The following is a 17,203-nucleotide window of genomic DNA, read 5'->3' on the forward strand; positions in this document are numbered from 1 at the left end:
ACGTTTCTATTTGTGTGGTGCTATTCATTTCTCGCTTGGAGTGTCCAAGCCTGTAACAATGGTATCAAAGCTCAAAAATATTCTTCTTCTGCGGAGGATCCGATCCCTTCTGCAGCGCATACAGATTCTCGAGGAGAGTATTATAGTACAGTTGAGATTTTATTGTGAAAGAATCTTCGTGGCATGATCCCGAACTTATTAGTCACTCCCATCCTTACTTCATCGCGCATTGGGCACGCTCCCGTCTTCAACCCTCTGTCTTACAGGACATAAGCCATAAAGAACCCTAGATTACATATGGGTTCTCACGGAGAATTTGACAGAGATAACACCTCTCGATGGGTAGGCAAATCCAAAGAATTCCCCAAACCCAGGATAAGATTTTTGAGCAGATCTGGATACTGCTTTTGCCAAGGTGCACGAGGCTCTTGAGAAGTCTCAAGCACGGCATAAGAAGGTAACCAACAAGAATTGACGCGAATATAAGTTATTCCAACTTATGGGGTCCCGTCCAATGGGCCCACGGGACATAAAGAAGAAATAAAAACCCTAGCGCTAGCTGCTGACGTAGCAGGTTGTACGGACATCCAAAAAACACGCTGGATGGTGACATGGCTGGACTGTACAGATTTTTTGTAAATTGCGTTGCTGTGCTGACATGGCAGCCTGTACGGATTTACGAAAATTAAGCTGGCTACTTTTCAAAGTCCCAACGCTAGCTTTTGAGAGTAGATGCTTTTGGTTTAGTGCTTTTGAGCTGAATGCTTTTGGGGCTTTGCTTTTGAGCATCCCTTGTAAATTTATAAGAGCCCCTAAAGCCTCACTCTGCAAAGCATATGGACGCACAGTTTGAGGGCAGAGGTCCCTTGGGAGTTGTACTTTGCAGTGATTAATGATAAAGAAATACCGAAAGGGGCGCCAGACTTTGGGGCCAATACCTCTGGGCACGAAACTCCGTCGGTCCGTGTCGACTCTCTCTCTCTCTCTCTCTCTCTCTCTCTCTCTCAAAGTTCAGTGATTTTGACGTTTCTGTTCGTATGTTGCTATTGATTTCTCGCTTGGAGTGTCCAAGCCTGTTACATTGGTATCAAAGCTCATACTATGGAGGATCTGATCCCTTCTGCAGCGCACACACATTCTCGAGGAGAGCATGACAGAACAGTCTAGATTTTATCTATATGTGAAAGAATCTTCGTGGGCCGACCCGAGACTTATCCGATCCCAAACTTATTAGCCATTCCCACTCTTCATACATCAGCATCGGGCACGCTCCCATCTTCATCGCTCTGTCTTAGAGGGCATAAGCGATAAAGAAGCCCAGATTACACATGGGGTTCTCGCGGAGAATCTAACAGAGAGAACAGCTCTGGTGGGTAGGCAAAGAAGAGTTGAAATCCAGCGCGGGAACTGAAGAAAAGAATGAAGATTTGGACAAATTCTTGGCAGAAAAGTTTGCCAGATTGGAGTATAAACGTCAACTATAGGTTGAGACATATGTGAAAATATTGATCAAGTACTCCAGAGACCCAAGATTTACGTGACACTTGAAGAATTAACCGATTGATGAGATTTACTCGAGATGGCGAGAGGCCATTGATTCTCCTCTCAGGTTGGAAGGAAAGTTGAAAGGACAGACGAGTGCAAAAAAGCGGAACCTGTACTCGCAAAAAAAATTGGATAGAATTCTTGAAAAGAAGAACCAGAGGACCACCAAAAGACAAGCCAAGGAATTCCAGAGTAGTCGAAGAGCGCAGAAGAAAAGGCAAGACGAAAGCAGGACTGGCAGACTTTGCAAGGACCGCCGACCCTGCTCAGATGGATTAAAGTACTGAACTTTACAAAGCATGGGGCAAAATGCCAGACCAGGAAGCCCTTATCTTCTTTGATAGAGACGCCAAGGTCAACTTTATTTCAACTGAATTGGCGGCTTGACTTGGAATTACACCCGAGGTAATGGGGCCATCGGTCGAGGCTGTCCTAGAGGCACCCGGACAGGATGTTGCATCCCAACCCTATGTGTCCGTGGACAAGCTACACCACAGCAGGGTTTAGTCAGTTCAGTCAAGTCTAGATTAGCAGTGATCTGGCACTTTTCTGAGTCTATTCGTAGATTGTGCATGCCCAGTCACTTAGCATAGATGCATATCCTCCGGTTGCACACAACATGATCATCGGAATTCCCATCAGAATCCATTAGCATCAATTAGGGGAATTTTCCAGTGCATTTAGCCTATTTTCCTATTTATTGGTTATTTTCACTTATTATTTTTAAGTGACTTTCCAACAAAAGTAGGTAGGGCAATTTTGCTAAGTTAATATATAAGCAAACCTAAGTTAGCAGTTATTGGTAGAAGAGACAGCAGGAGCTTCCCGCTCAACAGGCAACTTCTCAGCAGTACCTCAGTACCTTGGCGTTTTTGGACTTCCAACCTCGCCATACCCCCAGATCTCCCTAGCGTTTTCCTTCTCTAGCAGCAGAGCCATCCCTTGGCGTTTCCCCACATCAGCCTATCGCCCTCAAGCATCAAAGCCTAGCATTTTTCCTCCTGATCATCATCAACGATTTCAGCCATTTACTAACGCTAGCATAAGCAGCAGATTCAGTTCTTGCTTTGAAGATGCAGACAAGCCTAGCATTTTTGGCAAGAGACATATCCAGCCAGCGTTTTTGATTCTCAGCCCAAACCGCATCAGATCCACGCAGTTTTCAGCCTAGACACAGAAGCAGATCAGCCCCCAAGATGGTTGTAGATGCTCCCCCATTTTCAGCCATCAAAACGCAGCCAAAACAGTCATTTTCAGCCACCGAAACAGTCTCGAAAAACAACAGATAGAAGACTACTGATTTCAACCATCGAGTCATTGTCGTCACCACCGTCATCGTCATCGTCATCGGCATAGTCCAAGTTGCATCAGTCCATTGCATTCGCATTGTACACCTTTGTGCAATCAAAGTAGACCACTCTCGCCGACGAGAGTGGGGCCTTCGGAGGAGGGTTTTACAACCTCTCGGGTGTCGTATCTCTTCTCTCTCCTTCTCTCAGTCTCATTCACTTGCACGCACAATATCCACTCACTTTGTTCATGATCATAGCACTCTCCATAAGACGGAAAGCTCTCTCTTTCCCTAAGAACTAAAAGGAACCTTGAGCAATAAAGATCACTAATCTTGAGAAAATACAACATTCATTCCGCTGCACCTAACATTGGTATCAGAGCTTTGGAAGTGTTCTGCATTACTCAAGGAAAGAACCACAAGAACCACAAGAATTTTTTTTGTTTGTTGCGATCGCATGAACCCAAGTTTACTTGGGCGTGGCGATTCCTAATCGTGTTTTGTTGAAGAGTGACAGGAATCCCAAGAAAGAAGGGCTTGTCCAGCCTCCCCTTGCGTCTCTTTTCACTCATTGAGAGCGGACCGTGCACTTAGCGGCCGGCCAATCGACGTGAGGTGGGCAAAAGCAACCTTGGTGTGAGCGCAAGGCCGCCAAGGGGTGCGCCCGCAGAAAAGGGTAGAACTCGGGTGAAGAGAAGATCCTTCTCCAACATGATTTGCAAGCGAAAGAAAACCTTAAGAACCCCAAGAACCCAAGACCCTCAAGACTCAAGAACCTCAAGAACCCGAGTTACTCGTGAACTTCAGAACCCAAGACCCTCAAGAACCCAAGTTCCTCGTGAACTTAAGAACCCAGACCACAAGAACCCACAAGAACCCACGACTTCAGAATGATCATCACTCGAAGCAGAATGGATACTTCGCTTAGAAGTGATGAGCATGAGAGAGACGAAGAAGAATTTTCCCCACAAGGAGGTTTTTCCGACCCTTCCCCATCTACGACAAAGATTGCACTAACTCCTATGGAGGAGTTAAAGCAGATGTTTAAGGAAAGAATGGCAGAAATGAAACGCAGACACGCAGAAGAAAAAGCAGAAAGAGAAGCCGAAAGAAAGGCAAGCCAAGAACGGAGTGACCGACACATGCAAGAGTTCTTGCGACTCTTGTATCCCGTGCCGACACAGATGCAAGAGATTCAGGAGACGGAGACTCTCTCAGTCTATTCTTCTCCACAGCATGACACACAGGATTTGCATGATGGTGTGAAGCATGATGATGATTTGATTGACAATGACTTGCATGATGATTTGAAGCACAATGATAAGCATGATGATTTGGATGCCAATGATTTGCATAATGATTTGGATGACAATGACAAGCATGATGATTTGCATGATCAAGATGTGATCTCTCACAAGCATGATGATTTGCATGATCAAGATGTGATTTCTCACAAGCATGATGAGTTGCATGAAGAAGATGTGATTGTTCACAAGGATGATGTGTTAGTTGATGCTTTTTCTAGCGAAGCTAACCTCCTTGTAGATTCGATCAATCACCAAGAATCGATCTTGGCTTTCGAGTCAAGGTCCACAGATCCCCCACAAGAAGATTCGATAGATCCCGAAGAAGCCATCTTGGCTCTCGAGCCTTGGTCCAAAGAACCCTCACAGGAAGTATTATGTGTTCGCATGATTGATACGCACGCATTGTTCGAGTGTTTCATTCGTGAAGGTTTCCTGTATTTTAGTCAGCATCGTTATGTGATCCTGTTTTCCTAGGCATGACATATTGTATGTTGAGCACGTTTCTCTCATGGATGAGCACGAATGTATGCGGATTGTTCATGAAAAGTTAAAAAGTCTGTATGTCAAGAAGTCACATTCCATGTCTCTTCCTTGGCATGACACAGTTTCACATGATAGTATGAGCACCAAGCATGGGCATTTCCATTGTGATTTGCCACAGTTGATTGATTTCGATCAAACAGAAAAGATTCGAGCGCATTGTTTGCATGTGTTTGAAGAACGGGTTGTCACTCCGTCTCTATGTTCGTCTACATTGCATACACAGTCTTTAGAGAAGACAAGATTTATTTCCTTCACTTTACATGGAATAGGTATGTTCATGGTTTTGTGTTGGAGATGGTTTCAGGAATTTTCAGCCATGGAGATTCTTGAAGACGAAAGAAGCAGGACTCTAGACGAAGTTGAAGCAAGGAAGGAGCTATCAAAGACTTTGTGTCGCTTTCGGCGCGGCCCAAAGAAGCAAGCATTGCAGACCTTTATGAAGTTCAAGTACCGCACGACCCACACAGCAGAGTGGGCTGGCAAAGAGTCCCTTCCAAGATTCCGGATGCTGTTGGCGATCTCCCTCAACGCCATACAATTCTGTACCAGTACCTCACTTTGGAAAGGAGGGGATGTCACGTGACACATCCCAACCCTATGTGTCCGTGGACAAGCTACACCACAGCAGGGTTCAGTCAGTTTAGTCAAGTCTAGATTAGCAGTGATCTGGCACTTTTGTGAGTCTATTCGTAGACCATGCATGCCCAATCACTTAGCATAGATGCATATCCTCCGGTTGCACACAGCATGATCATCCGAATTCCCATCAAAATCCATTAGCATCAGTTAGGGGAATTTTCCAATGCATTTAGCCTATTTTCCTATTTATTGGTTATTTTCACTTATTATTTTTAAGTGACTTTCCAACAAAAGTAGGTAGGGCAATTTTGCTAAGTTAATATATAAGCAAACCCAAGTTAGCAGTTATTGGCAGAAGAGACAGCAGGAGCTTCCCGCTCAACAGGACTTCTCAGCAGTACCTCAGCACCTTGGCGTTTTTGGACTTCCAACCTCGCCATACCCCCAGATCTCCCTAGCGTTTTCCTTCTCTAGCAGCAGAGCCATCCCTTGGCGTTTCCCCACATCAGCCTATCGCCCTCAAGCATCAAAGCCTAGCGTTTTTCCTCCTGATCATCATCAACGATTTCAGCCATTTACTAACGCTAGCATAAGCAGCAGATTCAGTTTTTGCTTTGAAGATGCAGACAAGCCTAGCATTTTTGGCAAGAGACATATCCAGCCAGCGTTTTTGATTCTCAGCCCAAACCGCATCAGATCCACGCAGTTTTCAGCCTAGACACAGAAGCAGATCAGCCCCCAAGATGGTTGCAGATGCTCCCCCATTTTCAGCCATCAAAACGCAGCCAAAACAGTCATTTTCAGCCACCGAAATAGTCCCGAAAAACAGCAGATAGAAGACTACAGATTTCAGCCATCGAGTCGTCGTCGTCATCGGCATAGTCCAAGTTGCATCAGTCCATTGCATTCGCATTGTACACCTTTGTGCAATCAAAGTAGACCACTCTCGCCGACGAGAGTGGGGCCTTCGGAGGAGGGTTTTACAACCTCTCGGGTGTCGTATCTCTTCTCTCTCCTTTTCTCAGTCTCATTCACTTGCACGCACAATATCCACTCACTTTGTTCGTGATCATAGCACTCTCCATAAGACGGAAAGCTCTGTCTTTCCCTAAGAACTAAAAGGAACCTTGAGCAATAAAGATCACTAATCTTGAGAAAATACAACATTCGTTCCGCTGCACCTTACACCATGGCAAACTACGAGGTATTTAGGACACGAGGACTTTTACATCATGCCTTTGGAAGGCTGTGACGTCCTCCGAGGAATCCCTTCATTCCCCAAGAACAGTATCGTGGTCGATTATAGGGCAAGGAAAGCCATCTTGAAGAATGAGAAGGGCAAAGAGATTGTACTAAAGGGTGAGTCTGTCCCATTGGTATTGGCTTCGACCCTTTTCAGATTAATTAAATCCAATCTTTTTGTTTACTCAATTTCCTTAAAAAAATTGAATGATGATCAAAGGTCAAATATGTCTGACCTCGAAAAGGACTGACAAGAATTTCTACAAGCTCAAGCTAACTATTTTCCCTGAAGGCTTACAAGGAGAGTTACCTCTTGCTCGTCCAAAACATCCTACAATTGATTTGATTCCCGATAGCTTTGTATGTCATGTATTTCTCATCAACGTTTTGTATGAAGATGATTTGTTAATTAATAGTCAGAATGAGACACACATTGCTGAATTCAAGGTTGAATTGAATGCAAACTTCAAGATGAAAGACTTGGGGCTTTTGCATCATTACTTGAGCATACATAAGCAGTGTGATGGAGGTATTGCTTTGTGTCAAGCAAGATACATAGAGACATTACTATGTAAGTTTGACTTAAGGACTACAAACCTATTGCTACTTCAATGGAAACAGGTTTGAAATTGAGTCTTCATGATCCTCGAGATCCTGCTGATGTCACTCTTTATTAGACTACGGATATTCAACAAATCAGCAGATTTATGCATAGCCCACAGTCTAAGCATTGGCAGGCTGTTAAAAGGATCTTTCGCTACTTAAGTGGCACTTTACATCTTGGGTTGTTTTATCCCAAGGGGGGATCATTGCCACCAGATTTGCATGCTTTTTCAGACTCAGATTGGGCTGGTTGTTATGACACGAGTGTCCACAAGTGGCTTTTGTTTCATGCTCGACAATTCATGGTTGAGCAACAATTCATGGTTGAGCAAGAAGCAACCTACCATGGCCACTTCCAATTGTGAAGCTCAATATTGGCACTCTTCACAGCTATGGTTGAGTGTGTATGACTCGGATGCCTTATGGCTGATTTGGGTGTTGAACAGGACACTGCCAACATCATCTACACTAATAGTCAGAGCACATTGGCAGTTGCGAGGAACCCAATTTTTCATGCTCGCACAAAGCACATTGAGGTGCATTATCACTGTCAGGAAGAGACTCTCAGCAAGAGAGATCAGCTTGGCTTATGTGCCGACACAAGACAACCTTGCAGATCTATTCACAAAGACATTGCCCCTTGAGAAGTTCAAACCTTTCCGCAAAGCTTTGGACTTGCTTCCCTGTCCTTAGGGCATGGCACTTCCCTATATATCATGTGCCAGCTCTAGTTCACCACATCACTCCCAAGGGGGATTTGTTAACCTATATGTGGTAGTGATGTGTGTGAAAACTCACTAGAAGGGTTTTCCCCCCGTGCATTGTATATACGCCCATCACTCGAGATTAAAAAAATTGAAGTGTCTATCCGGCGGAAATAACCTTCATCAAGTTCTACCCATGCTCTTGCTCCACGTGATTGCACTCGCCAATATCAAAGCTGCCGCCCACTGGAACTCCTCTTCTCCTTCATGCGTCTCCCATGATCACGAGCCAACTTGCTCTAATACCATGTCAAAGTAGCGGATTTATACAGACTAGAGAGAGAGAGAGAGAGAGAGAGAGAGAGAGAGAGAGAGAGAGAGAGATTCACCGAACTTAGACACTCAGCAATCAATTAGATGATGATTACAATAGGGGTTGGGGGTCCTTATATACCCCTCAACTGAATTGCCCAATTCTAAAGTCAAATAAGTAAAAAGTGCCTAGAAATGACAAAATAAATAAATGGATTCACATTGGGCATTCACTTGAGATGCAAAACTTTAACAACATTGCCAGCTTAAAGCAACGCGTTGTGTTTTTGAGGGTCAACATCAAAACAGCCCCTCAGCATTCATTCTCAAGCTGTAGAAAACTCTTGCATCAGTTCAGCTCGTAATATGTTGTGTTTTCTTTGATCGCTTTGCTCCTCCTCTCCTCTTTGTGGCATAGAAACAGCGAACACCCATTTGGATTCCTTGCCAGGTTCAAAAAGTATTTCCATCCAATGGCATCCAGAAATGCCATTCCAGCCATGTGCCGTTTCTGAACAATGAACGCTTTAATGGCCTCATTCCGGAATGTGTCCCGATATGATTCTAGTTGTTCCAAAATTAGAAAGTGGCCAACCAAAGTTTTTTTTAAGGGTTTTGTAGATAGTCTTCATCTCTATTCAAGGTCGCATGGACATACCTACAGATGCCATCCGAGCAGCACGCCCGTACAATACGGGTCCGTACCATACAAATATCATCCATACGTACATTTGTTAGATTCAGTTTGAAGCCTCTGCAATTCTACAGAGGAAAATTAGAGAGTGCAGAGAGTGCAAAAGAGCAAACAGAGAATGCAAAGAGTTTTTTATTGCTTCGACATACTCAACGCTTTCTTGTATACATCTCCCAGAGTGATCCTTATATGATGATAGCCACTTTTAAGATCGATTTGACTGAAACAAATTTGACTGAAATAGATAGAACCTTGTGATCTATCAAGTACATCATGGATTTGGGATATTGGAAAGCAATTCTTGATGGCAATCTCGGGATGCTTCTTTTTTAGCTTGAACCCAGCAACATCCTTCGTGCAAGAACTAGCACAAGGATCGACAACAAAATCCTTTCTCATGCAAGAGCTAGCACAAGGTCGATCACAAGCCGTTGCCCATATGAATATATTACCCCCCCAATCACTAGTTGATTCAATGATACATGAGCACGTATGCCAAGTTGTCTTATGTACACCGCTTGTTGCAAACAACCCAGTCATAATGCTTTTCATCATATCAAATAGATGTCATCATGCCCGTCAACGATGTTCACTGCCTTGCTGTACAAGAATTTGCAGAAAGGATTTTGGCCTCTCAAACAAGTTCTCTTTGTGATTTTTCTCAGATAAAGCAAGCTTCCGAAACAGCTTCAAATATTTGTCAACAGAAATGGTCATTTGAAATGAAGGGAGGTCTCAGGAATGTCAGAACAAGTCACCTTAAAGGGATATTTGTGTCACAACAAGCAGTGACCTGAACATGGAATTTCTTTTGCAGTGAATACACAACTACAAGTTGATCTTTCACCTGGCCCAGCCATGTCGTGTTTTACTTCCTATTAACCTACAAATCACATTACAATAATGGAAATCCTCTGTTGCAATAAACGGAAGCACAAATGCCAACAAAAAATATACCTGCAAAGGATGAATGGAAACTTCAGGTTGATTATTCTGTCTTGGGTGTCGGAATGGAGTATTTGAATTATCCACAGGCACATCAAACTTGTCCTGAGGTCGGGGTATAGACCATACATGGAAAGGAACAGGACACTTCTCAGGCTGCATGGTGACTGCTTTTCCTCCAACTTCAGGAAGAGGCTTTGTTTCCTTCATTAGCAGATCACGACGCCTCTTTTTCCTCGTGTTTTGGTACATGAAGGCATCATTCTCAGGAGGAGGAAGTCCCTGTTGAGCTCTTTCTTTTCTAAAGAGATCAAATGAGGAGTCTACCTGTTCGAGAAGCTCATCTTGCATGCTAACGAGCCAATCTGAGTATTCATCAACATCAGTAGGAAGGACGGGGGCTCGGGAAAGAGTTCTGAGGGAGGAGAGTTGAGAAAGAATTTCATTAACGCGGGACTCAATTCCCTGCACAGGCTCTCGGAACTCTGGGAAGTTGGAGTAGAAATGAAAATCCTCGTGAGTGGGGAGCAGACGAGAAGCTCGTTCAAGCCGCTCTGCACTTTCGACGAGCTGTGTTGTTTCTGCCACTAGGCGGACCTTTACCTCCTCTTCCTCTCCGCCTGCGAGGTTGACGTGATCAGCCATCGCTGGATGCACCTTACACTTCCGCGTTTGTAACTTCAAAACGTTGGAATTTTCACGTTGGATTTAATTTCCTCAGTACTAATGAAATGAAGAGAGAGAGAGAGAGAGAGAGAGAGAGAGAGAGAGAGGTGTTTCTATTTTCACGTCTGATTTAAGTCCTTATATTTCCTCAGTACTATGAAATGGAGAGAGAGAGAGAGAGAGACTGCAAGCACACTTTGTTGAGATAAGTGCAGAGAAAGAAACGTCATCGAACTAGTAGTGCACGAAAAGCGCTACGGTTATATATCCACAATGAGTGCTATGGCATGAGGATAGCAATTTGCAAATGAGATGTTTTAGACAATATTTGAAACATAAGCATTAAGGCAATCATTCAAACACAAGCAAAACTATCATAATATTTGCAATGTTGCTCTCTTAGAAAGAGCACGGCGTAAGGATAAGATGCATAATTGAAGGAAAGAATCAAACTAATCTATACTCTTTTGTAGCACTCCTAGGGCATATAAATGTGGAAGGGATGTCAAATTCATAATGAGATTCTTACGTGGAGCATTGGGTAACACTAACAAAAAATTCTTATTGATCCTACGTACATACAAAGCATCCAAAAGTATGAAAGAGCTACCATGTGCAACAATAAGCATAATCTTCCCAATTCCTAGAGCTGGATAAAAGGTATTGTTGGCACATGTGACAGTATTCCTCGTCAGGGACAGTCTCAAAAGAACTGAACAAATTACAATGAGATGTAATGTGCTTAGTTGCACCATTGTCAAAGTAACAGATATGATCCATAGATTCTGCAATACACAATGCATTACATGCATCATGAATACATGGGTGATAATGACATTGCACACTAAAATCCCTTTCGCTTGCACAACATTTACCAGATTTACATTGGAAGAAGCATTTGCAATGGTTGCATTCGCCTCTTTCTGTCGAGCCTCTTTAGACTTAAGCTTAGGGAATTGCTCGATGAGATGATTATTTGCCTTACAATAATTACATTTCAGTTTCTTTTTTCCTTTATCTCCAGACTTCTCAGACATATGGCTATTTGAAGAAGCAACAACTATGGGGGCCAGCTTATCTTTGTAGAAGCATTGGAAGTGGAAGCAATGGCATTCTTCTTTTGCTATGCATCCACAATGCAGGTTCAATAGCATGCTATTTAGCTGTGTTTTTTCTAGATTGGGCCTCGTGCAACAATACAAATACAAGACCATCAAACTTCACATCATCTTTACCCTCTATCACAAGCCTAAAGGTGGAGGCAAAATTCTGATAAGAATTTGGCAAGGCATGCCTGCACAAGAGTACTCTCAGGAATAACCTCACAAATGGCAATTAACTACTCATTAAATCTTTGATTACTATAAGAAATACATCCATATCATCCTCCTTATGCATAGCCTTGGACTCTAGCTCAGTATGCAAGTAAGCAACTTTTGTCAAACATGTACCCACATATAGAGAAGCTAGCATGTCCCATACCTATTTTGTTATTCTAGCAAAGCAAATGTGCGGAGTAATGGAATGCTTAATGGAAAGTGCAATCAATGCATAACCCTATGCATCCTTAGCATCCCAAGGTGCCTGCTCATCAATAGACAAAAAAACTCTATAGAACATGTACCATCATCCACAGAACATATATCCACATAACCTGGTCTTACATCATAACCCTGCACAATGTTCCAAATTCCCTTTGCAACAACAAGGATATGTTGCATCATGTATACCCAAAGTGGTTAATTGTCCCCATCCAGTTTGTCCTCAATAGACAGCATGCGAAAAACAGCATTATGGTCAACCACACCAAGTGATTGCACCTAATGTAAGAATTGTATGTACACAACACAGAAAGGAATCCTACCAAGTGTGCCAATACAAAGATAAGGCTTTCCCTATAGTGATGGGAATATATACAAGTCGGGGGGAAAACCCTCATAAAGAGGGAAGGAAGTGTCCAGATGGTCCAAAGTGTGTCACACACATCACTACTATAATATGGTAATAAGAGTGAGAGAGAGAGGGGTGGAGAGAGAAAGAGAGAGATTTTTTTACCTTGATAGTGTGTCATCTTGTAGAGGTGGAATCTCTTTTGGCAGAGGAGATAAAATTCCAATTCCAAGCGATAAGGGAGACCATAAAATATTCAACGTCATATTGATCTATAGTGTTCCAAACACAAACAACAAAAATCACAAAATTATCAATAATTTTTTAGTACCTCTAAGATTATACGTGTTGAGTCTTAATCACATTTGTCCACATTCTACACTATGAGTGAATATGGACACATCACAAACACGATCGTTTGGATGAGCGTGCAGGGGAGGTGGCACTTAAATTCTCTCAAGACGTGCTTGTTAGGAGCTGGATTTGGGCTTCTAGTGATGTAAGCAAGTCTTTTAGCAAAATAATAAAGCATAATTCAGATAAACTTATGTTGGTTAGAAAAATGATGTTTCAATCTCTTTAGGGCATCCAAAACAACTACCTTCTCTAGAAGACCAAGAGATTAAAAGTCAAATTTGAAGAACTAATTTCAACAAAATAGTTAAGTGTGATTTCTAAAACAAAAGTATTTTGTGACCCAAAATGAATTCATAATGGGAAAGCTTGAAATTTCCAAATGTATTTCTCTCCTTAGTGGCATACCATGATCCCTTGCAGTACTATCTGTTGGGGTAAAGGCAATATGCCTTCCTCGAGCCCGTATGGCAGTGGTCGGCTACCAACTATATACACCTAATACCTTATTCTTTATAGATGTAGAATAAGGGGCTCTCTCACACTTGGTATGGGAGGTGCTCTACCCACTCTTGTGTCTGCTTATTCTTCTCCCTCCTCACCACATGCATGCATTCCAAACCACCATGTGCTCTTCAACTAGTATTAGAGCCGATGGTTGCAACAATGTGCTTTATGGCCTTGACGGCTTCGCAATGATAGCTTGCACAATGCGTGCAATAGAGGAGGTAGCTATGAGTTTGAGCTTCTCAACGGTGGTGCTTCAACACAAGGGGGAGCTCGGGGAGTGTGTTGGCATCTGCACCGCATGCACGATAGCTCCGGATCAACCTGGTTCAAGGTCTCTGGTCTATATCAAAGAAATTGTAGAATTGATTTCTCAAAGTAGGGATTGCTTAGCTATGATATTTTGACATCGGTTCAGTATTTTGGTCATAAATTCAGCTAGGAAGCTCTGATGTGAAAAAAAAATTATCTACACCAAAGATGACTTCAAGATCTAGAGATTTCAGGCCTTGAGCCAAAAAACTTCTTGGGCAACTCACTTGCAGTGCCCTTAGCCTGCTGATTCATGAACTGCACTACTAGATCAGACAATTCGGTGACATTCTCATCCAAATTAAAAAAATGCTTTTGAAACAATCATGCATGATTACAGTGTCCTAAATTGCTAAAGGTTAAGCAACTCAATATGGTCATCGGTGCCAATTGTGTTGTGTGGGTATTCTCCATGAGAGTATCCTGATGCAAAGCAACAATATATCTAATGGACAATGGATGCTCAAAATCAGAAGTATGATGTGGTTGTTTTAAAAAAAATCACTGCATAAAAGCACTCCTTGCAAAATCGTACGCTCATCATCGATGGCTTGGAAATCCCTTGGAAAATAAGCTTCAACTTTGTGAGCTCGGAAGTCCTTGAGGCTTGATGCTAAAACTTATACTACATGCGAGTTTAAAGTTCCAATCGAGAAAACTCTGCACTTGCATGCATTGCTTTTGACAAGAAGAAAAAGCCTTGGCACCGCTTGTTTTTACTTGCTAAAGTATTAGAACTCTGTGAGAACTAGAAGGTTCGAATCTCCTCTGATTGACAAGCCTTGGAAGGGCTTGAGGGCTTGCAGCCTTAAGGGCTTCGATTCCAAACTGGTGAAGAGATGTCAATGCCAAATTTGTGAAGCTTTGAAGGCTTCAATGCCTTACCAAACTTTGAGATTCAGTTTCCCTTCCCGAACTTCCTTGCCAAGCTACAATTCTAAATTGTGAAGGGGTTTTGAATTTGAATATGTGAAGCCGGGAGGGCTTCAATGCCAAAAATGAGAATTGTGAGGGATTGGTAATGGGAAGCACCCTTTGGGCACTTAAAGACCAAAGCAAAGTGGCCTTGAATGTGAACTCAAGGTCCACAAGGTATGGAGATGACGTGTAGGTGAGAGGGTGAGGGTGAGAGAGAGAGAGAGAGCTTCACGCATGATGCTCGTCTCAGCCCGCTACAAAAATGTGTTGTGCAGCTCTCACTAGTGCACATCCGTGGATCCTGCCACACGCACAGGAATTGGCACAAGTTGACCTTGGCCTTTGTGTGTATGCTAGGGTACTTGCACGGCTTTATGGAGCTTCTTCCTCAACTACACCTCCACGGCTTGTTGCATGAGCATGGCAAAAGCTCCATGTCATGTGGCTTCTATGCCGAGCTATGATATCAGTATGAGACTCTTGGTATGGGAACCTCTTGCTCCACCCAACCATCGCCTTCTATATACAAGAGGGGCCCTTATGGCGCTCCCATTGGGTTGTACCAAACCCTTGGCCTCACAATTTTGACATCTCAGTTGCTCTCACACACGAGACTACAGGTGCCATACACTTGTGCTCATGTAGCATCACCTGGAGGCATCTTAGTGCACTCAAGGTGCGTGGATTGATGTATGCTTTGGTGTGGATAAATGATCTGCATTGATTGATTGTGTTGCGATCTCTTACAACATCGAGACAATTTGCAATTTTCCCAAGCACGCATCTTGCTCAAAGATGGAGGATTAGACCCACAAGCCGGCTCTTCATCAGCACCTACGGATTGGTCAAGCACCCTAGCTCGGAGGTAGTGAGTGCTAGAGGGAAAGAGATTTCTACTATAACATTATAGGTGGGGATTTCCAATGGATCTATGATCCAATCGAGCTGTAGATTTGACATCAACTTACAGGTGGAGTCTTGCATACATATTTAGGTTTTATGTATGATTTCCTATGGTGTGCGATAGTAAGTTTCTGAGTTTTGCATAGCCACAGATTGTCTTGCAATTTTCACTTTCTACAAGTGCCTTGGACACCGTTATAGGACCAATCACCATTTATTGTGGGATGCTTTGTGATGCATATGATGACACATTTTATACAATTTTCACTTGTTGTGCTCTTTTGAGAGCGGTGCTTCCCCACATAAATTTGTTTTGGTACAGTGATGGCTTTTTTATGTGCATTTTTTATGCCAGTATTTGGTTGAGATTTTGCTCAATTTTTAGGGAAATTTTTTCCCAATTTTCTTGCCATGTCTTAATGCCACATGCGTTCAAATATGTATGATGTTGAGTCTATCGAGGACTCTTGAGAGATGACGATCTCATTCTTGTGAGCTTAGGTGATGTTGGCATTGTGGTCATACTCTCTCTCTCTCTCTCTCTCTCTCTCTCTCTCTCTCTCTCTCTCTCTCTCTCTCTCTCTCTCACCTTTGCCTCCAGTTTACCTACTATCTACTTTACGCCCACACTTTCTCTGCGTTAGTTGCTAGATGATGATGTTGTTTTTCAAGTCACACCATAACATGAGTGGCTCAACAATTTTTCTAGAGGGAGATTTGGTTGTGTGAATCTTGCTTCATGTGACAGTGCTGGTGTAGGAGATGTATGCTTATCGTTGCCTAGTGGTGCATCTTACATGCTTCATCATGCACATGATGTTCCTAAGTTGAGATAGAGTCTCTATCACTTTGCAGGCATGCACGTTCTGTTTCTAAGCTAAGATTGAAATACTAAACTGCAAGATAGTGGTGGTCATGTATTTCTTGAAGAACAATACTTTTAGATGCATAGGGGTTTGCTAGTGATTGTGAAAGGTGCCCAAAGTGGCATGGTTAAACCCTTTTCACATTGCTTAGGTATGAGAGGGTAGCATCTCTATCACTTTGCATACATGTAGAAAGATAAGAAGTGCATCTTTCATGGATGATCTCCATGATGTTGTGCATGACATGTCTGTGGATTCTCTTGATATAGAGGTAGAGTGGGAGTTATCTTGTGAGTCACAACAAGTTGAATCAGAGATGATGGATATGGGGTTCTTTGATATGCTCATGCTAGAAGCTGACATGGGTATGCTAGGACATGCTCATCAAGTCCCTGTGGATATGGGGGAGGTGGTCCTCTAGGAGTCAGAGTCAACACATCCATATGTGACTAGTCCTTAGGTGATCATGCATTTGATGCAAATAGCATTGAGGTGGCTAGGTAAGCCAAGGTCATGTAGTTATTGTCAGCATTCAAGAGTCTCATGTAAGATCTTTTAGTGTTGAGACCCGACCTAGCAGTTGTAGTGGGAGTGAGCATTTCCCTTTGGGATTGATAGTCGTGTGATGACTGACACTGACATGATGCATGGTGGAGCTATGCAAGTTCTTACAAGATACATATAGGATATGCGTGCAGGCTTTAGTAGTGATGCACATGTCTGGCTATCACCAGAGTGGATACAACTGCATGAATATACTTCAAGAGAGTCTGTGGGCATAGGTTGAGTATCTCTTGTATATACTAGAGTTAGCTAGTAGGTCCACATATCGCTACACTCTTCGTTAAGTGGGGTAAAGGTGGCACGCCTTTCTCGGGACGGACAAGCACTAGTAGTTGGTTTCCCACTCTATACACATGATATCTTATTCTCTATAGATATAGAATAAGGGGCTCTCTCACAAATGGTCTGAGAGGTGATCCACCCACTCTGTTCATCACCACATGCATGCATTCCAAACT

At 42.9% G+C, this 17,203-nt stretch overlaps 1 protein-coding gene across 1 annotated transcript in view; it reads right to left on the minus strand.

Moving 5' to 3' along the window:
• Positions 1–10,458, minus strand: part of LOC147455594 (protein RRP6-like 2) — a 105,023-nt gene extending 94,565 nt beyond the window's left edge. Inside the window, exon 1 of the mRNA XM_086514339.1 lies at positions 9,778–10,458. Coding sequence (XP_086370465.1) covers positions 9,778–10,410 — 633 coding nt within the window. The 5' untranslated portion in view covers positions 10,411–10,458. The remainder of the gene's footprint in view (positions 1–9,777) is intronic.
• Between the last annotated feature and the right edge of the window lie 6,745 nt (positions 10,459–17,203).

The sequence above is a fragment of the Adiantum capillus-veneris genome, chromosome 6 (assembly GCF_014529385.1).
Source record: "Adiantum capillus-veneris isolate H3 chromosome 6, ASM1452938v2, whole genome shotgun sequence".
Classification (NCBI taxonomy): domain Eukaryota; kingdom Viridiplantae; phylum Streptophyta; class Polypodiopsida; order Polypodiales; family Pteridaceae; genus Adiantum; species Adiantum capillus-veneris.